At 43.0% G+C, this 22,865-nt stretch overlaps 1 protein-coding gene across 3 annotated transcripts in view; it reads left to right on the forward strand.

Moving 5' to 3' along the window:
• lonp2 (lon peptidase 2, peroxisomal) overlaps nucleotides 1-22,865 on the forward strand; it is a 57,106-nt gene that overhangs the window by 7,915 nt on the left and 26,326 nt on the right. For all 3 annotated transcript variants that reach the window (XM_052061665.1, XM_052061666.1, XM_052061667.1), the window contains 11 exons: nucleotides 2,803-2,913; nucleotides 5,390-5,521; nucleotides 6,556-6,678; nucleotides 6,747-6,910; nucleotides 9,343-9,437; nucleotides 11,880-11,998; nucleotides 12,077-12,216; nucleotides 13,772-13,913; nucleotides 14,478-14,628; nucleotides 15,852-15,978; nucleotides 17,327-17,466. In XM_052061665.1, the coding sequence (XP_051917625.1) occupies nucleotides 2,803-2,913; nucleotides 5,390-5,521; nucleotides 6,556-6,678; nucleotides 6,747-6,910; nucleotides 9,343-9,437; nucleotides 11,880-11,998; nucleotides 12,077-12,216; nucleotides 13,772-13,913; nucleotides 14,478-14,628; nucleotides 15,852-15,978; nucleotides 17,327-17,466 (1,444 nt within the window). The remainder of the gene's footprint in view (nucleotides 1-2,802; nucleotides 2,914-5,389; nucleotides 5,522-6,555; nucleotides 6,679-6,746; nucleotides 6,911-9,342; nucleotides 9,438-11,879; nucleotides 11,999-12,076; nucleotides 12,217-13,771; nucleotides 13,914-14,477; nucleotides 14,629-15,851; nucleotides 15,979-17,326; nucleotides 17,467-22,865) is intronic.

Below are 22,865 nucleotides of genomic sequence, written 5' to 3' on the forward strand. Positions count from 1 at the left end.
CCAGAAAGCGCTGCAGTTCCTTGCGATTGGACGGAACCGGCCAGTTAGTGACTGCACGCGTCTTAATGGGGTCCGCCCTTAACCTGCCCTGTTCAATAATGAACCCTAGGAAGGAGATGACGGGGACATGGAATTCACACTTTTCTGCCTTGACGAAGAGCCGGTTCTCCAGTAGACGTTGTAGCACCAGCCTAACGTGTTGCTGGTGCTCGTGTAGTGACTGGGAAAAAATTAAAATATCGTCAAGGTAAACGAAACAAAAGATGTTTATCATGTCCCTTAGCACATCATTAATTAGATTTTGAAAAACGGCAGGGGCGTTGGTGAGCCCAAAAGGCATAACCAGGTATTCAAAATGACCCAGAGGGGTCTTAAAAGCCGTCTTCCACTCGTCACCCTCCCGGATGCGAACCAAGTGGTAAGCGCTGCGCAAGTCTAATTTGGAGAAAATGGTGGCTGACTGCAATGGGGCGAAGGCGGAGTCCAGCAAGGGTAGCGGGTATCTATTCTTAATTGTTATCTCGTTTAATCCCCGATAGTCTACGCAGGGTCGCAGGGTCTTGTCCTTCTTCCCTACGAAGAAAAAACCCGCCCCTAACGGTGAACGCGATGGTCTAATAAGACCTGCGGCGAGCGAGCTGTTGATGTACTCCGTCAATGCCTCGCGCTCGGGTTGGGACACCTGATACAGCCGCGAGGTCGGCAACGGGGCGCCCGCCTGCAGGTCTATAGCACAATCGTAGGGGCGGTGTGGAGGCAAAGAGTGGGCACGATCCTCGCTGAACACCTCCTTTAGATCCCGATAGCAATCCGGCACTCCGTCAAGGCAGATCTCCTCGGGGGGCGTGACACGTTCATGCTTCCCGACGGCCGATTGAAGACAGTGCTGGTAACAATATGGGCTCCAGCTGTCTATCGCTGGGCGCGCCCAGGAAATCACGGGATTGTGTGTCTTCAGCCAGGGTAACCCGAGAACGATCGGGGCATTGCGAGACGGCATTAGGTAAAAACGGCGATGTTCGACATGGTTGCCGGACAGTAGAAGTTTCAACGGCTCCGTCCTATGCGTAACTACCGCCAGGAGGCGCCCATCAAGATCACAAACCCGCTTCCTATCTATCAACCTCTCCACGGAACAACCCAGCTCGGATGCGAGATCGGTGTCCATTATACAGTCATCAGCCCCCGAGTCAACCAGAGCCCGAACCCGCCACGACCGGGACCCCGTTAATATCTCCCCCTCGAGTTCGAGTCTGTTGGGGTGTCCAGGCCGCGAGTCGACTCGCCTAGACTCGAAGGGGGGCGCGCGCGGTCGTGACTCACAGTACTCCTGGTGGGCAGGGGGTGACGACCCCGGATGGCTGGTTGCGGCGTGAGGAGATGGTGGAACGCCGTCAGTCGTCGCTCGGTCGCTGAAACGACGCTTTCTTTCCTCCGCACCAGCGTCCCTGCCTCCCAGCTGCACCTGTTCCTCCGTGGGTGTTCGTCGGAACTGGGACCGATCACCTCCACGCTCCCGGCTTCGCTCCCTCAGGCGATTGTCCATGAGGAGGGAGAGGTCGATTAATTCCTCCAGGTTGGTGCTGTGGTCGCGGGTCGCCAGCTCGTCCTTGAGTTGAGGGTTTAGCCCGCGGCGAAACAGGCCACACAGCGCCCGATCATCGTATCCACTCTGGGCGGCCAGGATCCGGAACTCGATGGAGTAATCCGCTACCGATCGCTCTCCCTGGCGGAGGGCGAGTAGCCGGCCCTCTGCCTCTCTGCCTCGCACGGGATGATGGAACACCCGGCGGAACGCAGCCACGAAGTCGGGGAACGAGGTACGGAGATTCGGCTTGGCGTCACTGGTCGCAATCGCCCACGATGCCGCCGGACCTGTTAACAGACTCATGACATAAGCCACCTTGGCGGCGTCATTAGCATAGGCAGAAGGCTGTAGGTCGAATATGAGAGAGCACAGGTGGAGGAAGTGTCCACACTGCCCGTGCTCGCCCCCGTAGCGAGGGGGGTGTGGAAGCGATGGCTCCCTCGTCATAACGGGATATGAGGAGGGCGCTTCGGGAATAATAGAATGAACCCCGGGGGGAGATGGTCTCCGCTCTTCCACCCGGACCAACCGAGGTTCTAAATCATCGGACCGATGAGCCAGCATGGAGACCGCGCCACGGAGTTCCCTAATGGCTTGGCCCTGCTGACTCATCTGTTGCTCTTGTCGGGAAAGAGCGGAAAAATTTTTTTCGATGTCTGCGGGATCCATGGTGGCCGGAGAATTCTGTCACGATCTGCCCGAAGCGATAATGATCGCTCCGTGCAGAACGAAAAAATAAAGGATTGGATCCCCGGAAAACAGACAACGAAAGAATTTTCTCAAAGCAAAGAGTGTCTTTAATGACAAAAACAGAAAGAGCCCGACAGGGAAAAAACGGAAACACAAAACGCTGGTCAAATAAGGACCAGGGAAGAAATAAGGAAACAACTGAAAACGCTCGCTGAAAAACAAAGTGCGAGGAGCTACTGATTAGGCAATATCTAAGTATTCAATTTAGTGGCTAACGCGAATGGCAAGAGTCAAGGCCGCAAGGCAAGAAGGCAACGAGTAATCTACAAATAGAGGAATTAGCACGAGAGATCAATGGCACGGTGAGGAATTCTCCGGCAGTGGGAGAACTGCCGGAGTCTCATTAATATAGGAGGGTAATCAGCCCGAAATTACGGACAGGTGCACAAATGGCGGGGGAGAAAACCCGCCACCTGCTGGCGGACACGCGACGTGACAATGTCTATCTTATCTCAAATTTGCAGGTCGAGCAGTTGGATAAACTGGAACAGTACACCACCCCAGCAGAGGGTGTCTCAGCAGAAGATGGAGAGCTGCAAGAATTGTCCCAAAAATTCTACCAGACAGCTCTACAGGTCTGTGTTGTGTTTAGGACATCGCTTTAACTGCTCATGCAACCCCTTTGAATGCGTCCTCCGGTTAAAGCTATGTGGCTGTCCGCAATTTCATCTGTCAAAAAGTCCACCTCTGTCGAGTGTAGAAAAAAAACAAAAAAGGGTGGGGGGCTTATCTGTAAAATAATGATGGCTGTTGTAGCTCCATGAGTGTTTTATGATTTCAGCGTATTAAAATTTTGTTTGGGGATTGTGTTTTAGAGTCGACACTTCAATTGGATTATTCGAAAGGGCAACAAAGCATTTGTTCTGTTGTCATTGTTTCTGTTCAGAAATCTTGCTGTTGGGTGTTATCCGAGCCACAAAGAATAACATTTGCACATTTTCCTTTGCAAGTTGGATCAGATTGCATAATAAGCAGTTCATGTTATTTTAACATGAAAGGTGAATCATTTGTGAAGATTATTTTTTTTTTATTTTGAACATTTCGGCACTCTCTCCTGCTCTCTGAGTTAATCCATTCAAAGATCTGGAGTCTCTTCTGTGGGATTAATCATCCCCTCCCAAAAGGGCATGAGAAGATCTAACCATTTCGAAAAGTTAATTTTGTATGGTGAATGGAGGAAGACAAGCATACATCTGGATTGGGTTTTTTTTTTGAACGTCCAATGTTTTCTGCATTTGGAAGTATGTATGTTTTAGTATGAAAGCCACGCAGGTTTTTAAGCACATGAGGCACCAGGACATCAGCGTTGGAAGAACTGTTATGTCGGGGAGGCAGAAAGAGTCACTGTTCGACGTGGGGTTGACAGGGTTTATATTAGGTTTTCATCCGTCCGTGATCACTGTTTTTTAATTCCTTCCCTAATAAAAGACAGCTTTATAGAATGTCGGGCAGCCCGGTGATCCAGTGGTTAGCGCGTCGACTTCACTGTGCAGAGGTGCAGGGATTGATTCTGGCTCTGGCCTCCCTCTGTGGAGTTTGCATGTTCTCCCCGTGCCTGCGTGGGTTTTCTCCGGGTACTCCGGTTTCCTCCCACATTCCAAAAGCATGCACCATAGGTTAATGGAACACACTCTAAATTGTCCCTTGGTGTGAGTGTGAGTGCGGATGGTTGTTCGTCTCTGTGGGCCCTACGATTGGCAGGCAACCGATTCAGGGTGTCCCCCGACTACTGCCCAAAGACAGCTGGGATAGGCTCCAGCATCCTTGTGAGGATAAAGCGGATCGGAAAATGGATGGATGGATTATAGAATGTCAAAGGGATCATGTTCTGTCACACAATCACATCACTTGTTACAAATCTGCACCTTTGGGCCAAACCTCAAGCCAGCTGTCGAAGCAGGCCTCCAATATGTTCTTAATTACATGGTTCCACTTTTGTATAAATAGAGAGAGCATTGAACTTAATGTGCTATTAAAAGGCGTGTGTACCGAATTTGAAAAAAAGATGAGCTCTTGAGTTTTCATGCATCGTTCCAAGATAATGCAACCCCGGAACTACGGTACTTTTGACCTGTTGCCGCTATCCAGGGTGGTGGCAATATATTCCTTCCAAATACCTGCGGTTGTCTTTTTTTTTCTTTCCAAAGAGTTTGATCGAATATTTGCCGTGTGTTAAGTATGTTGCAGAACATACTGAGTGGAAGCATCCGCATTGATGAATAAGGGAGGGAAGGATTCCTTAACCCCCCAGCCACCCTGAAATGATAATTGAGAGATTCCAGATGGTTAGGTGTCAGCATATTTAAATGAGATAACATTTAAATACAGGTGGAAGGAAACGAGGTTCATATAGCACAGATCATGATGACTAATTGTCTAAACCATGTGCTGGTGTAGTAGACCTCTAAATCATGTCAAACTGCTCAGCTTCACGTGACAAGAGTGTGTCAACAGTTCATGGATGACAAATAGATTGCTCGCATCGAATGCCAAAATGAATCGAGCGCCTCTGGGACCTTTATGTATTCTTTCATCATTCCTTGATGCGCCTCAGATAAGGGATAGTCTGAAGGTCATACACACATCTGCGCCTATTTAAGAGTTGTCTTGAGGAAATACACAGAATTGAGATTAACCAATATCCTTTGAGTATGAGCCTGAATCCAGCCCTCAGTGCAATTCTGTGTTCAGTTTTCTCATTGATTGTTCTGAAGGAATATGTTGCTTATAAAACAGCTAAATTTTATTGTCAGCGATTCTTTCAAAAAGTCAATTCACCGGAGCTAAAAAAAATGTTTTTAATGCATGTCTCACTCCAGAAATGCATACACAAATGCAAGCAAAAAAATAAATAATTTTTTTTTATTTTATTTTTGCCCCTTGTCTGATAATTTATCAGCTCATTTGTCATTCATGTGGTCATTCGACAACATCAAAAGCCTCAACTGTGTATTGACTGCAACAACACGGTTTGATGGGTTGGATTATTGATAAATCATGCATACATAATTGTAATTGTCTGTGTGTGCGTGTGCGTGCGTACGTGTGTAGTTGTTAGGGATGCTGGACATGTCTGTTCCAGTCGTGGCCAAATTCAGACATCTTTTGGACAGCCTTCCCAAAGAAACTCTGCCTGATGTGGTAGCCGCCATGATCCGCACTTCAAACAAGGAAAAATTACAGGTGAGGTGACTCCTGGACGGGGTTGGGAGAGTTACTTTTACGACGTAAAAGCGCTGGGTCATGAAACCTCTGAGCAAATGTGGCTAAACACAATCTAAATCTCCTAGTAGTTCCCCATGACATGGTGTTTTGCGGCTCTTTTGTTGTTACATGTGTCGTGCATTCGTGCACATGGCAGAGATATTGCAGCCCGAATAACACAAAACACATTCAAACCTCAGGGAAGATTTTTCTTCTGGTTTGTTGGCCTAGCTTAACGGCCAATTGCACAATGCAGTGAGAGAAACGGGCCAAGTAATCATCAATAGGAAGGTTTTTCCTTGGTTGTCTGCTTGCCTGCGGTTCAACCCCGCCCCAAAAATCTTAAGAGTTTTAAAAACCCCCAAAAGCACAGAAATATCTTTAACACTGTCTTTAATGTTTAAGAAGTGGTTTTATTGAAGTGGATTTGTTGGTTTATGACTTATTCAACATTTTTTTCAACACATTTAAATGGAATCATGACTACATTTTTATTTTCTTGTATCCAAACACAGTTACTATTTCAACTTTGCATACTGCTGAAATGCCTACGATAATGATTAACGGTATATTTTAGGTCTAAAACCTCATTTTATGAAAACTTAGCTAGGCCCGCTATATTACTGTACTCCAATGCTGGTACCCGTACTTGTAAAACTATCCATTTTTTTGGGTGGTGCTTGCTGTAAAAGGTTTGAAGTTGAATGAGTTATATTGTTTAAGTTGATTATAACAGACATACAGTACTTTGTGCTAGTGCAAGCAATGTTGTGTTACTGGAACCAATCATGTGCATAACTGCCTGCGACGAAAATTTGGAAATTATTTGCATACGGACATTTGCACTTTGTATTGTAGCCACATGTCTTTTGACACGGGTTTTGCGGGGGAAACTTTGAGGGAGAAATTAGCGAACAAGGAGCGCGACACTTGCATTTAAAGCGTACTCTGATGCAGTTATTGTTTCCGTATTGAAAACGTAACTGGTTGAACAATTGAACTTTGTCATAAAGGTACTGGATGCCGTTAGCTTGGAGGAGCGTTTTAGGAAAACATTGCCCCTGCTGACCAGACAGATAGAAGGACTTAAACTGCTGCAGCAAACTAGGAGAATGATGCCTGACCCGGAAAAGAAGGTAGAAAGCATATCAGCATCTGGAGTCCGAGTACTATTATCAACCGCTGGTCTACTGTCTTGTTTAAGGTGCTATCCGTGCGCAAAGGTGGAGTGTTTCCGGAGCGACACTTCAGTCTGAACGAGGAAGATGATGAGGACGATAGTGATGATACGACCTCCCTGGAGAGGAAGGTGCATGCGGCCAACATGCCAGATGCAGCTCTCCGAGTTTGCTTAAAGGAGCTCAAAAGGTGAATATGTTGTTTTTGTAAGCTTCAAATAATCCCCAACTTAGCAACGTGTTCATCCATTATGAGATCAAACTTATTCATTGGACTGAATGCAAGTCCAATGAAATATTGTGTTCCTCGAGTTATCCCTGCTAAGGCTTACTTTTATTCCGTTTGTTCTTGAATGTGTCATATTATCGTTGCTTATTATTAAGTTACTTCCAAGTTAGCTCCATTGCGTCATCATATCAGTTACTGACATTAACTCATTTAGTTATTTTACAAATTCAATTGAAAATACGTCTAGGACTTAAAAATCTAACATCATTTATTGCATTTTTATCCATTCATCTAATGCATTCTCGACAATACATGTGTCTAACCTAAGTCCCAGGGGCGACATCTGGACCACGACATTTATTTTATGTGGTCCGTGAAAGCAAATCAAACGTCAAATTCCACGCTGCGTAAAAGTGCACTGACGGTTGAATCTCATCCACACCACAGATGTTTTCAGTGCACTGCATACTGGCGCACCACTTATATGGTTTCACAGTCAAAACAGCCCTCCAGGGCAAACCTTAACGACAATGTGGCCCCTGACAAAAATGAGCTTGACACACTTGCTCTACACATGGGATCCTGTTCACGAGGGGTCTCAAACTCCGGTCCTCAAGGTTCACATTGCTGCATGTTTTCCATCTCTCCCTGCTGCAACACATCTGATTCAAATGAGCAGGTTAGTTATCAGGCTCCTTCAGAACTTGCCGATGAGCCGTACGTCAAACGGTTCGCATCCGCTCCTGCCACTTCCGCAGCCGATTACGTGTTGTCACGTGACGGCCGCCGTCCACCAAGCCCACCCCCTCTCCCAGTTGACGAATACTTCTCGTGCGTGACAGCCTGTGGCTAAAACCGCCCCTACCTTCAGCCATCGAACACATTTCTCGGGCCGAATTTCCAGCACGTACCTGCCTCTCGCCCATGCAGCCTGCCTCTGGAACTATCCATCCGTCCATTCTCTGAAACACTTATTCTCACCTCCAAGGTCACGGGCGTGCTGGAGCCTATCCCAGCTGTCTTTGGGTGGGAAAACGGAGTACATATTCCAAATAGAATTGATATCAGGGAGGAATTTTGTGTTGGCAGTCGACCAAATCTGAGTTCCTAACAGACTGTTCGACTGTGGATGTTACACCCGATAGCAATACTCCTGGGAACAAAATTGTATCTGAGCGTTTAACTGTTATGAATGCAGAGGCATTTGGTGCGCTCCGTTTTTCTTTTAAAGTAGAGTTGATTCAGATGTTTAATGAAATGATAAAACAATATGATTGTATTTCAGTAACTGGGCGTAGTAAAAAGGGTGAAAAACAACAATTAACCTCAAGGGGCCTGGTGGCCTTTGAGAACAAATAACTGTGCTTCTCTTAACTTTGTGTGCCTTCCTCTCTATTCAACTCAAAGAAAAACATGATCACCGATTGACACAACTCTTGTCAGAGATTTTCTCGGACAAAGTTAAAGAAACGACTCGGCACACAGGAAAATTGTCTTCAATATCGGCGGGAGCGGACCTCTGAGAGCGAACGACGGTTGTTGCTCCGCGATCACACTCAAAGTCCCGTCTCCGCGAGTTCCACATTTTATTGTAACATATGCAAAATACAAGAAAAACACTGCCCCCAATATTTGCATGCCGCACCCCCGGTCGGACCCCTCAGTAGTGGTTGGTTACCTGTTTTTCAACCTCGAACCACCAGTACATTGGCGCCTTTTCTTTCTGGTCTACATCGAATTAGCATGTTGTAGACTTTGCGGATGGTCAATGTCGTCTGGGCGCGACGGGTGTTCTCAACTCGTCTTTTGTTGCTCAACCGCTGTTCCCGAATTATTCATTCCCCTTTTGTGACCGAGTTTCGCCTTCTCCCCCATGGTCGCCCACCTGTATTGACGTGCTAATTGTGGACTTCAACAGCCCTCCGGCCAGGTGGCCGGCGCCTTTGTGTGTAGGCATTTGGGGGGTGCTGGATATGCACCCAAACGCTTCGACGTGCCCAAATAAATGAAACTTTAAACATGATACATTTTTGCTCATAGATTCTTCTGACAACTCTTCAGTAATTTTTTACTCCAATCAAATACAGTTTGGGCCAGCCAATGACAGTACATTTGGATCATGCAGCAGAGTGGGGTCTCACTCATCGTGTTTACTTTATTTGAATCAGAGATTATTTAAAACCTCTGTGCGACACTGATATTGGGTGCTAAGAGTGGGCCTGTTGAGAGGGAAAAACATCGAGTCACTAATCAGACAAGGTATGTCACCGAAATTGTAACTGACTAAAAACGATTTATTTGTAACTCCTTCCTGCGAAACCTGGTTACGCCACTGTTGAGTCAGCCCTTGTTCAAAAAAAATGTTTTTTTCCAAATTATCATCTTTTATCTAGATTGAAGAAGATGTCGCAGTCTATGCCTGAATATGCCCTCACTCGAAACTACTTGGACTTGATGGTAGAGCTTCCATGGAGCAAAAGCACCAAAGGTAATCACATTTTAATTACAGTTATTGCATGATTACCCCCCCCCCCCCCCGAAAAATTGCGTTTGAAAATAACTTCGAAACAAGCAGTACTCTATTAGAAAGATCAAGGATGTACGTGTGAGTTGGAGCCACTTTGCAAATGCTTGGCTAAACTCTCCATTATTTGTACTTTCCACCCATTTTTTTACCAGTCAGCGTTATTTTTGCCTCGTGCGAACCCCTTTGCATATTGAATATCTTTTCTTTGAAGTGTATTTCAGTGACTGTAGACTGAAAAATATTTCCAAACACTTTGCAAAAATTATCTAATTCAAGTATACCGGAAGTAAACTTTTTTTTTTTTAAATACTAAATTGGAGGGTTTTAGTGCGCTTTTTAAGTCCTATACTTTTATAAACTTCACAAAAGTATGCTTAAGTATACTTGGCTTGAACTGGAAAGTATAGGGACAGTTACAGTATACATTCAAAACAAAATGTGTTACAATTTAGTAGGAAAAAAGTACACTTTATATACTTAAAGTATACATATAGTTTATAAAGCATACTTCATAAATACGACTTTTTCTAAAGGGAATCATTTTATTCTGTTTTAATTCATCTTTTACGAAACATCCCGACTAAAGTGGTATTATGGTTTGTATGTTGTTTCCATCTGTCTGAAATTCAACACTCAAGGCCGTCTTGAGGAACTATGGGTGACTTATTGTGAAGGCCTCTGAAAATATATCCTTATTTTATCCGAGAGAAATCCCTGTTACCTTGCAAGCAGCCCTGGCTGCATCTTCTGTCTTCCAAATCACTGTTAGAGGCTCCTCATGTGCCAAGTAGCTGCACAGAAACATGCTCTGGATACCAAATTAATAACCAGGACTGCATTCAGGTAAGTGTGTTATTGGCTTGGCAAGATTTCTTTTTTTCCTTTATATTTTGTAACATGGCTCGCACGAGTCTTGACAAAGACCAGAGGGGCGGAACACATTACACCAGTGTCAAAATCGCTGCATTGGCATTCTGTGTGTTTTAGGGTTGAGTTTAAAGTGCTTTTATTAGTTGTTAAATGTCTTAACGGTCTTGGGCCATCTTACTTGTCTGACCTGCTTTTATCATATCAGCCGTGGCGGATCTTGAGGTCCTCTGGCACTGGCCTTTTAATGATTCCCAGGGTGAGGTCAAGAACACATGGTGAGGCTACATTCACCCATTTTGGTCCCCAGCTATCGAATAGCCTGCCAGAGAACATCAAGTCTGCAGAGACTGTTGACGTTTTTAAGAGGATGCTTAAGGCACATCTTTTTAGCTTGGCTTTTAAATAACATTTATAGACTTGATATATGTGGTAGGTGTATATGTATGTATGTACTTGTATGTATCTTTGTGTGTGTGTGTTTTATGCAAGTTTGATGTTTTTAAGTATTGTACAGCACTTTGAGCTGCATTTTTATGTATGAAAAGTGCTATATAAATAAAGTGTGATTGATTGATTGATTGACTGATAACACATTCCCTGAATTGATAACAGAATGCTGTGTGCTTGACAAGAGACAACCGCAATTGCTCTCATTCAAAAATAAGAAATGTAAAAAAGCAAGTTCAAAGTTGTTCTGCCATTACTGTAGTTTCCTCAAAGTTATTTGGAGTTTCATTAAGGCTCAAGACACTGTTTAATCCGACATTAATGACATTCTTTGCAATGAGAGCCTGTGACCCACGGTGTTCCCCAAATCTCTGATCTTCGCCCCCTATCATTCAACAGTTATGCTTGAGGGACACACATTGCTAACTACAATTACACTTAATGGAGCATATATCTCTGTCAAGGACAGAATTTTTTTGAAAGCGCACTCAGCCACTTTTGCAGCACCTTTTTGCGTGCTTCATCACACTTCTTCCTTGCATGCCCATGTGTGTAGTCTACTTCTCTGAGCGCTGTCCAACAAAAATATGCCATCAGGTATAAATTTGACTGCCCGGTAAAGGATTGCAAGTCATACAATCAGTTATTTTATCCATCCATTTTCTGTCTTCGGGCAGTGGGTCGGGTACACCCTGAACAGGTTGCCAGCCAATCACAGGGTACACATAGAAGAACAACAAATCGCGCACACGCTCACACTTAGGGACAATTTAGAGTGTTCCATTAACCTGCCATACATATTTTTGGAACGTGGGAGAGAACTGGAGTATCCGGAGAAAACCCATTTTTCAGTAGTTTCACATAATTCTGCAAATGCTCTGACACAAACATTTGGTCAATTGTGTGGAACTGAATGTTGTTTAATCCTGTCTTGAAGTACCGGTAAATGGGACAAAAGTGTGTTACTTGGCTGTATTACTGGAACATTATTGTTGATTTAAATGTGTAAAACTCTCTTGATGTTTATGTGAAAAATCCAGACTTTATCACAAACTTTTTGTGGCTTCCTTCTAAACATTTCCACAGACTGCTTGGATATCCAAGCTGCCCGGACATTGTTGGATAATGACCACTATGCAATGGACAAGCTAAAGAGACGAGTGCTGGAGTACCTGGCTGTTAGACAGCTAAAAGCTTCATTGAAGGTTCCACTTGTGGATGACTCGATACATGATACCGTTTGTTTAGACAATAAATTGACACGACTTTGGACTTGTCATCAGGGCCCGATCCTGTGCTTTGTCGGACCGCCAGGAGTCGGCAAGACCAGTGTGGGGCGCTCTATTGCCAAGACCCTGGGCAGAGAATTCCATCGCATCGCTCTTGGGGGTGTTTGTGACCAGTCGGACATCCGAGGACACAGGTACAGCGGACCCGAGCTATTTGCAAGGGCTAGGGACTGAGCTCGACTGCAAACAATGACTACAATCTCCTCAAAATCATAATAAATGACAATATTAATATTTTTAATCACTGGTCATCAATGTGTGTGACCTGAGGTCCAAAACTGGCCAGCCGCAAATTATAACTGGTGATTATATCAGATAATGTTAATGGGGAAAAAAATGCGAATTGCAGATGTCACAATATTCACAGTGATAAAATTGCCTATAATTATATTGTTGTGGTCTTGTGTTGGTACAAAACAATGAACTGTTCTGCTTAAAATATCATTTTATCCAGCATGTCAGCATGTTTATTTCAAGGGCACGTTGATTAGAGACACTTTGAATGCTCTTCGTGGCCTCCGGGTCCCTCATTGGGGTACCGAGCGTGGCTTCGCAATCGATTGGGCAATACGCATCCTCACGCCAGCATACAGTATGTGACAAGCCGGGAAGAGTGACTGTTGGAACTGAGCTACATACACCCTTTGCTTTTGACCTCACGCCAGGGGTCTCTGAACCGTCTTTGGTTTGGTCCCTCACCTAATGACTTGTTTGCCATGGGTGACCCTGCTAGGGGAATAAATCTTAATTCCAATAAGATTTAGTCAAGCATTTTACATCTTTGGTCAAGGTACATTATAGCAGCATTCAATGGTCTGTAGTAATATCCAATAGCAAAAGCCCTCAAATGAAGTAATTGTAACTCAGTGGTGTCAAACTCAAGGCCTGGGGGCCAGATTCGGCCCACCATGTCATTTTATGTCGCCTATGAAAGCAAATCATGTGTGTCAACTTCCATGATCCTTGCTAAGATCTGTACCAAAATGTCAAATTGTCATGTGTAACCAACTCTGAGATTTTGCAATAATTTTGTTCCCATTTACATTCACTTGAACAAGCATTTAACATACAAGTATAGTTGACTAATTTCAAAACAACCGGTAGTCATCCATCTTTTTTTTCTGTACAAGTAAATAATAGGATGTGATGATTAAACATTAATTCGGTTTCATTGTTGATGTTAACACCAAAGTGGCCCGCGGCCAAAATGAGTTTGACACCCTTGCTATAACTGTAACCAGAGGACTTGCTGTGGTGTTCAGAGCTGTTCTCACTTTAACTGCTTTGCAAAGAGATTGTAATCGGTCAAAACAATTTGCATGTAGAATTCTCTCTGTGATAGTAATTGCCGTCTTCCACGATACATCAGAAATGAAAGAATGCCCTATGGCCATGGTTGAAAAGACAGGTTCAGCTTGATTAAAGCTGTAGCACGTGAAGGTCATAACTTTTATATTTTTTCGCACTCTTTTAAGGCAATAACCTGGACTATCTCAAAAACTAGCTCGAATTAAAAAAACAAGAAAAACAATGCATTTTTATATTTGGCGACATCAAAACACACTCAAACTGTTCAAACTTTCTTGGTACCAAAATGAATGTTGACCAGTATAATTGATCTCGAAATAAAGAAGCAATTTACGTGGCTGACACTTAAACCCTTGCCTTTATGTTTACATCTGACTCTAGACGCACTTATGTAGGCAGCATGCCGGGCCGCATCATCAACGGTTTGAAGACGGTGGGCGTCAACAATCCAGTTTTCCTCCTGGATGAAGTGGACAAACTAGGGAAGAGCCTGCAAGGAGACCCTGCAGCTGCATTGCTTGAGGTTTGTCCTTTTCATCATGTGGCAATCATCATATGGAGAATGACTTTTCCCCTGACAAACCTTAACTGAAAGCTTGTTGTTATTTTAGGAGTTAAAACAGCTGCAGCATGCTCTCGCTGTACTTAACGGCTCAGATAGATTGACAAATAAGTCTGTGTGAAATGTACATGGGGGTACGCTTATAAAGCTTTATGGGCAGCCACCGTATGATGTACAGTAGGTACACTGATAGTGTACTCCATTCACCATTTAATCAAATTGGCTTTTTCATCTGTTGGAGTGTCGTGTGTGGGCTTTTTTTTTGTTTGCTGTTGTTTTGATTTTTTGACTGACTGGTGGACCAGAGATATTTGCTGAAGGAAGCATGGGTAAAATAACATGACAAACTGACTGACTGACAAAAGCTTGGAAAAAATGATGATGATGGACCGGCAACATGTTGTAATTTGTCCATCTTTGTATACGATCTTACACAATGATACATCTTCCCTAGAAAGGCTTAATCAGCCTTCCATGAGTTCCTTTTTGCAAACATCAGCTGACTCTTGATGTTTGCTCCCTTAGGTGCTCGATCCGGAGCAAAACCACAGCTTCACAGACCACTATCTCAACGTGGCTTTTGATCTCTCTCAAGTGCTCTTCATCGCCACGGCCAACACCACTGCGACTATCCCTCCGGCCCTGCTGGACCGAATGGAGGTGCTGCAGGTGCCTGGTGAGTTTAGTTGCTCTTGTGAACCCTTTGAACACTTCACATTAAATGTTGATGGCTCAGTCTTGGTATTGGGCTCATAACTAATATCAAGCACAGTGCATTGTACAAATGTGAGTCCACACGACACATAAGATGAACATGCGTCCAACTGTGTGTCCAATCAGAATTAGATGCATCAATTATACAATTCATACATGCTACACATGCTACAGCACCGCAGAGCATAGAGTGAGACTACAACTTTAAAATTATATTGTAGTAATTTGATCCTTCTCTCGAAAACCAAGCATCTTAAAACCATTTTATATAGCTCTCTGCTTCATATAGAAAACACACGGAGGTCAAAGTTCAGGCATTTAATGCATTTTTCTTTTAGTCAGGAATGTTTGAAATCAGTGTGTGAAGAAAAGCGTGGCTATATATTTTTGCTGATGGTGTCACGATGGCTGAGTAAGTTAACACATGAAGTCTTTTCACTCACTTATTATTAATCATTAGTGTTGTTGCTATTGTGTTTTTAATGACTAATTTGTATTAATCAGAAATATATCTTTGTTTGTCTATTCATGACAGCTGCCTAGAGTGATAGGCAGAAAAATTAAATGGTCTTCCATTAGGTGGCAAAAGGGACAATACTCGCATACCCCGCCAGTAATTGGAGCACGTCACATACTGTATGTGCAAGTCACAAGTAAATCTGAAGTCGCAGCCTTCAAGTTTCAAGCAAATCTCAATGAAGTTGCTGTTCGAGGCAAATCACGTCACCCAAAAAGCGAGTCAAGTCATTACTTTGTTCAAGCAAGTGAAAATTGTTAAGTCATAAAATCTTACTCAGGACAACTTCCTGCTGATAGGAATGATGATGAAATATTTTTAACCCGATGAGAGTAAAATATACAGGATGAAATTTACCGTGCAGTCGGTTAAATTAAGTCAGGCTCATTACTTTTTGACTGCCCATCGTATCTCCATCCAAGGGGGAACATATCGAGACACAAACTTTCAGAGGCACACCCACATTTTCACTGAGTTTAAATTACACCCACACTGCCTGCATGTGAACATCTCAACCATTGGTTACCCATAAATAAACATTGTCTTCATAAAATAGTCCTGTATATTTTCCGCATTTTTCTTGGTGTGGATATGAGTGCAGTAGTTTGGAAGACATATTGTTGACATTCATCCAAAAAACTGACTACATCACCCAATGAGTGTTTCAGGCTACACGCAGGAGGAGAAGGTGGAGATAAGTCTCCGGCACTTGATCCCAAACCAAATGGAGCAGCATGGACTATCATCTAAACAGCTGCATATACCGTCAGACACCACTAAGGATATCATAAACAGGTGCACAGAAGAACCAACAACCTGTAGAAATGATGTTATGCTTGAAAGTGTATCAGTGGGCAGACGAACGGAGCCCCCTGTTGCACACTCATCTGTGGCAAACTCTGAATTCCACTACTTGTTATAGGAAGCTGTCATTAAGTTGACAAGTGCTTGAGTGGTTTGCAGCAGCACTGCAACCTTTTGATGACAGAGAACATCCTTCAAAATACCGCATTCGGTATACATTGTGGTAGAAAGCAGACCAATTAGAAGGTGTGGATAGATTCTAATGACATAATGTGCACTTTGCTTCTTGCACCCCAGAACAGCCTCCTAAGAATCACAAATTGTCATCATATAGTCTGTAACCATTCATGACGTATTAGCCTCAACTTGTACAGTGGGTGCATCTGGTGAGCCCACCAGTCAGTTAAACATAGAAACAGAGAACTATTCACACCAACAAGCAATTTTAGAGGCCCGTATTAATTTAGGAGACTTGTTTTAGGCCGAATAAGGCTGAAAAAGCCCAACTCTAAATAAAATTGTGCTGACTCTAAAGCTAATTCTTATATTTTCGACTTTTCTGAAATTTTGCCACTGTCTAAATTCTGTCGCTGGGAGTTTATTTCTTGCAAGAAAGAGTAGATTTGGAACTTCGCAAACGCATAGCCCATACCTGTGTCACCACACACACACCATCAGACAGTCGTTCATCATCATTATGAATCAGGTGCTGTAGTTGGAACAGTAAGCTGCCAAACCGGACAACTTGCGACAGGCCAAAGTGTTACGATTTGTGCACATTCTTGATGCACTCACCGCTCAATGAGACACTCACAGTAAATACACCTTAACAGAAGGTGTCAGTCCTTTGCTAATATTCACATTCTTTTGTGTCTAATTGTTTTTTCCTATCCTCCTTGTCTCCTGAACAAATTCCAGAATTTTGTTACATTGATGCTTCAAAAATGTACTCCACGTAAGCAATAGAATTCTTCCAGTTAATCAGCTAAATAATTTGTGTGCCCTTCGTTGAGGAGAATGGCGACAAAATGTTTGGTCCCTGAATTACTTTTATTTATTTTACCAAGATATAATATAGTCACATTACCCTGAGCAAAAAAGTAGTTTATTCAATTATACGATCAGGAAACTACATATGAAAACAGTTTTAAAATAGACCATTCGTTGAAGGTGCGCCTTATACGCAGAAGTGCCTTTTTGTGCGGAAAATATGGTAATTGTTCTCCCAGATGAAGTTTTAACATCCCATTTTGAAAGCCATATTTTATTTCCAGGGTACTTTTTTTTTTCCTTCACAAAAGTCAAAGCGCTATTGTTGCCATTGCTTTTATTGCGACAGCTACACGCGTGAGGCTGGTGTGCGCTCGCTGGAGAGGAAGATTGGAGCCATCTGTCGAGCTGTTGCTGTGAAAATCGCTGAGGTCCAAACCGATTCAAAGACTAAAGGGGTGACTGGTGAGGGTCACACGCAGCAGGGAGGTAAGATGCTGATGATGTCACACGCAAATGTCGATTTTACAGAAAAGGACAGAACTCTAACAAAAGTTAGAACACCATATGCGAATAAAAACATTCACCAAGTTTTTAAACGTTGTAAATGTGGGACACAGCAAGAATGCTCGGCCTTTTAGCCTGAGGGAGAATATTAAGTGGAAGAGCAGATGTTGTTCTTTAGCATGTTAGCGTGCATTTTTAATCTCTACACAAAAAGAGCATTGAGCCCAGAAGACTGCCAAATGTCATGTTAAGTAATGTATCATCTAGAATGTGTGTGTGTGCGTGTGTGCGCTCACATTCGTGCTAGCGTGTTGACATGAGTTTGACTGTTCTTTGAAACACTCGTGCTGCTTATAAAGTGAGGTTTGAAATGTACTTGTATAATTTGATTCAAATACAGTTCCAACCCTCTAATATTCTGCGACAGGGAAAATGAAACTGTTTCGTGTTTTGCTTCAATACTGCTGACCTTTGAAACTTGAACAGTTTAAAAGAACAACTTGTAGTGAAAATGTCAAGGAAAGTATGATTTACAGGATTCGGAAACCTAATTTGCTGTCCAATCGAAAACAAAAGAAGGCAAAGCAGCTTAGGATTTTAGCATCTGCTGATCTCCCAAACGATTCTTTTGTCAAATACTGCTGTTCCTCTGCACATAAGACTGTATGTCACTCAACACTCTGTACTAGTTATTTTCAATTGGCAATCACGGCTGGTACTACTTGTTGTGACTTTTGGCCTGTCCCATCAGATATCGCCTCAGCCTTTTCTGACACGACACTCGCCTTATTTTGTCCAGCGTTGGGACTGGCAGTGCTTGTTCGAGTTGCGCGGGACTCGAGTCATGTGACTTGGGGCTCGAGTCAGACTCAAGTTGCCATTTTTATAACTTTGACTATTGACTTTGACTTGAATTGGATTACTTGACAAGTCATCTTGTTTATAGTTTTAAATCTGCAATGTTGAGTCATGAACTGTATCCCGGTTTGCCAGAAGAAGGAAAGAAAGAAGAAAAGATGGAAAGTAAAAGTAAAGGAAGAAAGGAAAAAGGACAACAAAAAGAAGCTTTATTGTGTCATTTGTCTTGCACACTTGCTGATGTGAAGTGATTCCCTATACACCAACAACGGTGGGAGCATTTCCGAAGATGCTTTGCAACTCAAAATGAAAACAAAATAGCGACGATGCCGAACTTCATTCGTCATTACAAAACCCAGAGAGACATGCTCCAAATAAGATAAGAAAGATAAGAAACCCTTTATTAGTCTCGCAATGGAGAAATTCCCAATTCACAGCAGCAAAGTTATGAAAGGAAGAAGTAGAACAACAAAATATAGGAGCTGCTGGAAAGGCAGCCACTCTCGTGGCGCCATTTTGAAGTCAAAATAACGAAAATAACACAACACAACACAACACATAGGACACAGACAGTCGTGCAATCTTCACCACGTTTCTGCATAGACTTTGTTGTCTGAAGCATTTCTAGATGAAAGAGGAGAGGATCAAAGTGTCCTTTCATGCTGAAAATGTGCACACGTCTGCTACAAGCTAAGTTTTGAAAGCAAACACAAAGCTGTAGCGTCCATTGACGAAAAGAGATGAGTTCACTTCTCCTGTCCCACGTAATCCGCTTCAAACTCCAAGCTGCGACTCCCAGTTCCAAATCCGCATCGGCGCTCCGCGCTAACGCTCCCTTCTTCTCATCGTCGGCTCCTCAAGACTTAACAACCATCCAGCCGCAGAGCGTTCAATAGCACCGATCTCTCCACTGAACAAAGCGGGGCTGTGAAAAATGCTGACCTTTACAGGCGCAAGACACAAGCGCCCCGGGACAGTCCAGCAACGACAGTCAAATGGCGCCGACATTCCTCCCAGTCAAAAACAGTGGTGGTACACGCATGCCACCGAGAAGGTGCAACCACCAAGCACACAGTCTCCTCCATGATAAATGTCATGGCCAAAAAATGCTGAAAAAAGTCCACATCAGGTCCACACGACGTAACAACAAACAAAGTGACAAAACAAACACAAAAACAACAAAAAAAGCAAGGCTCATGAGAGCACTTGCCGGCGGCTGCCTACTTGGGCGCCATCTTGACTTCAAAGATCTTCAAATCTGTTTAAATTGGATTCAAGTGTTGCACGTGTTTTCCTTAGGGGTTTTTGTTTGTGTGCGCTGGCTTACCACGGCACTGAAAGATGGACTTTTGTTCTGTGCTTTCATGCAGACACCTTTATGTGTTACGACTAAACAGGATGTTACTTTTGTAACATAATTGTAAATAGCACTGCGATTTATCCATTTTGTGTTTATATTGCACTTAATTGAACGGTGGTTGTTGTTTTTTTTTCTTCTTCCTTCTACCTACATTCTTGTTGCTGGAGGCTGTAAATTTCCCCAGTGTGGGACAAATAAAGGATATCTTATCTTATCTTACCTTATCTTACTGGACCACTGCTCCTACCAGTTCATTGCATTTGCCTTTGGGAGATCTGATCAAAAATGGAGAAAACTAGATGAGACTGTCAACATTAATATGACAACGCTTTATTGTAAGGACAGGCATTGTTGACTTTGTTCGATTTGCATTGACCCTCACATGGGCCAATAAATGATTCTGAGCTCTGAGAATGCTGTAAATACACTGTCAGCATTAACCTGGAAATATTCAAAGCCAATTCCTTTGTGTTGCGAAAGTCATGATCATGTGAACTGTTGACACATGAGTGGTGGAGCCGGCTTCAAGCATGGTGTGCCTCTTTGAAACAGCTGTTGTTTTTAAATTGGGTTCTTTTTAAGGATTGTTTTGATTCCTGCCCAATGCCCAATCGTTTAAGTCGCCTCCCAAATGTGCATGTCACAGTATTTGTCTGGCTGATTGAGTTCACATTATAGAGTTCCGAATTTGACTTCTATCTGCGCTGAAATCCTTTGAGACGACCATGATGCTAATTCTTTTGACCAATTGACAGCTAAAACTGGCTGTTCATTGAAATTCACAAGTTGGCAAAGAGGCAGATGTGCTCTCAATCTATGCCTTATGGTCAATAATCAGGCCAATAAAGGGCCTCCTGAGCTTTATTTGAACTTGGAAGGGAAAGTAAATATTTCATCCTGAAAGCTGACAGAGCAATCAAAGGTTTGAGGCACATAATGGTCTGGATGATTGAGGAGCACACAAATGAGTTCTGTGTGTGCCGCATCTTAGTCCAAAGGCACATCTGCAGGACGTGCTGCTCGTAATCTCGCTTGGAAGTGCAATCCTGTCGGACCAGAAAAAGTGCTTTTCAAATCACCAAATCCATCTAAGGTGGATCACGATGTTGAGGTTGTTTTCGTATTCTGATTCAATGCCGCTCTTAAAACTTGACCTGGCATAGAGGACACAGATCAACTCCATGCTGTTCCTTTATTCTGGCGAAAGAATTGAGAGCATAATTTGTTTTTAGGTTGATAACCTACAGGAGAAAACAAAATCCTGTCATCTAAAGCTGAATGCACACATACCCGACTTCAACAACCCCCCCCACCCCAAACGCGACCCAATTTTCAATATTTGTATACAGTGGTGCATCTACTTACGAACGTCTCTTCATACGAAATTTTCAAGTTACGAAATGCCTAAACAGGAAAATATTGCCTTTTGTTACAAAAGAAATTTCAAGATACGAAGGGCAAAAATACAGTATAGTCTGCTAATCGCAGCTCTGAGTTTCCTGAACGCACCATACTTACAGCTGCTTTGCCATTGGCTATTAAGTGCATCTTCCTGACATCCCATTGGCTAAGAGGGCCCTCTACCACATGTGTCTATGTGTGAAGATTGATATGTATGTGTCTATGCAGCGTCCTTATCATTCAACCCTTGAGGTGTTCGGATACTTTTACGGCTGTTGTGTGTGCCTTGGACATTTTTAAAGGACTGTTAAAAGCTGGAAAAAAAAGCAAACGTCCTTGGATCTGTTCTTTACCAAACACCAGGCGAAAAGCACTTCTGAGAGAGAACATGGACTAAACGGGGCAAAAAAAAGAGATGAGGACGGAGTTAAAAGTTAAATGACCATCATTTATATTCTTTATTCTTTGTTTTTTACATTATGCACAACTCTCATTTATTGTGCAATAATCTAATTAATTTGTTACATATTTTGAAGCATTTTTATGCTTTAGAAAAGATTTATGTCTGAATTTTGGGGGGGGGGGCTTGGAACGGATTAGGGCATTTACATGGAAAACGCTTTTCTACTTACAAAATCTAGGTAAGAAATTTCTTTCAGAAGCAATTATTTTTTTAAGTAGACACCACTCAGCAAGGTCATTTAGTTCTCTCTCCAAGGTCCCAATTTGCCTGTTCTCTCAGCTTGCTCTCAACTCATTATCTGGAAAGATTTTTTTTTTCTGATGGCTTCTCGGTCATAAATTTGAGGTGGGTGGAGTTAATGTGTGGACCCAAAAGTCCTCAGCAAAGTCAAAGAAAAATAAACTGCAGTTGACTTAATCCTTTCTTACTCCCTGAAATTATATGATGACATATTTGACAAATTTGGTTGAATTTCATATCGTCCCATATCAGAGACTTGACAGTTATTTTTGTGGTCAAGTGCATGTAAATAATCATTTGAGGGGAAGAAACCAAGCGCACCCGAAAGCTAAAAATAGCCATGCATTCAGTTGCCTGTCTATTTTCTAGCTCTTAAACCTTTCAGGGACAGCGGTCGCTGCAGTGGACATTTTACCATGTTATAAGGTTAATCCTGTTTAGGGTCAAGGCACGTGCAATCTCTGATGAATTTGCTGTCCACAGGGCACAAAACCCCCCACACATTCACAGTCACATACTATGAGCTAATAAGAGCCTTCAGTTCACCTAGCATGCTTGCTTTTGTTCTGTGAGGAGACACTTTGAGCCAAAATTGAACACCCAGAACCTTTGGCCGTGGAGCAGATGCATTTACCCCAGGTGTGCTCATTAGGTAGATCTAAGACAGGTCCCAAGTAGATCCGAAGAGTGTCGAGAAGAAAAAAAACAACCATTTGTGTGTTTTTGTACATTTTGGTAATATATTTTCTGTGATAATATTCACTGCACCCTAATCATCTAATCAGTCTCATTTTCACTCTTTTACCTGCTTTCTTTTATTAAAAAAAAAAAAATCTTACATTTATGGTGGCGTGTAATTTTGTCACCGGAAGTTGTTAGCGCTCAGCAGTTTGCAATTGCAGCTTGTGTTCAGAGCTGTTGCGCTCTATCTTTTATCGTCATGATTCTCATTCAGAGTTTGGTTCGTGTACAATTCACCGAGGGCACGAGCAAAGAATAGGAATCTAGGAGGGCCCAGGGAAGCACTTTAAAACGGTACGTGTGAGCTACGATAGTTAA

This window comes from Hippocampus zosterae, chromosome 3 (genome assembly GCF_025434085.1).
Source record: "Hippocampus zosterae strain Florida chromosome 3, ASM2543408v3, whole genome shotgun sequence".
NCBI classification, from domain to species: Eukaryota; Metazoa; Chordata; class Actinopteri; order Syngnathiformes; family Syngnathidae; genus Hippocampus; species Hippocampus zosterae.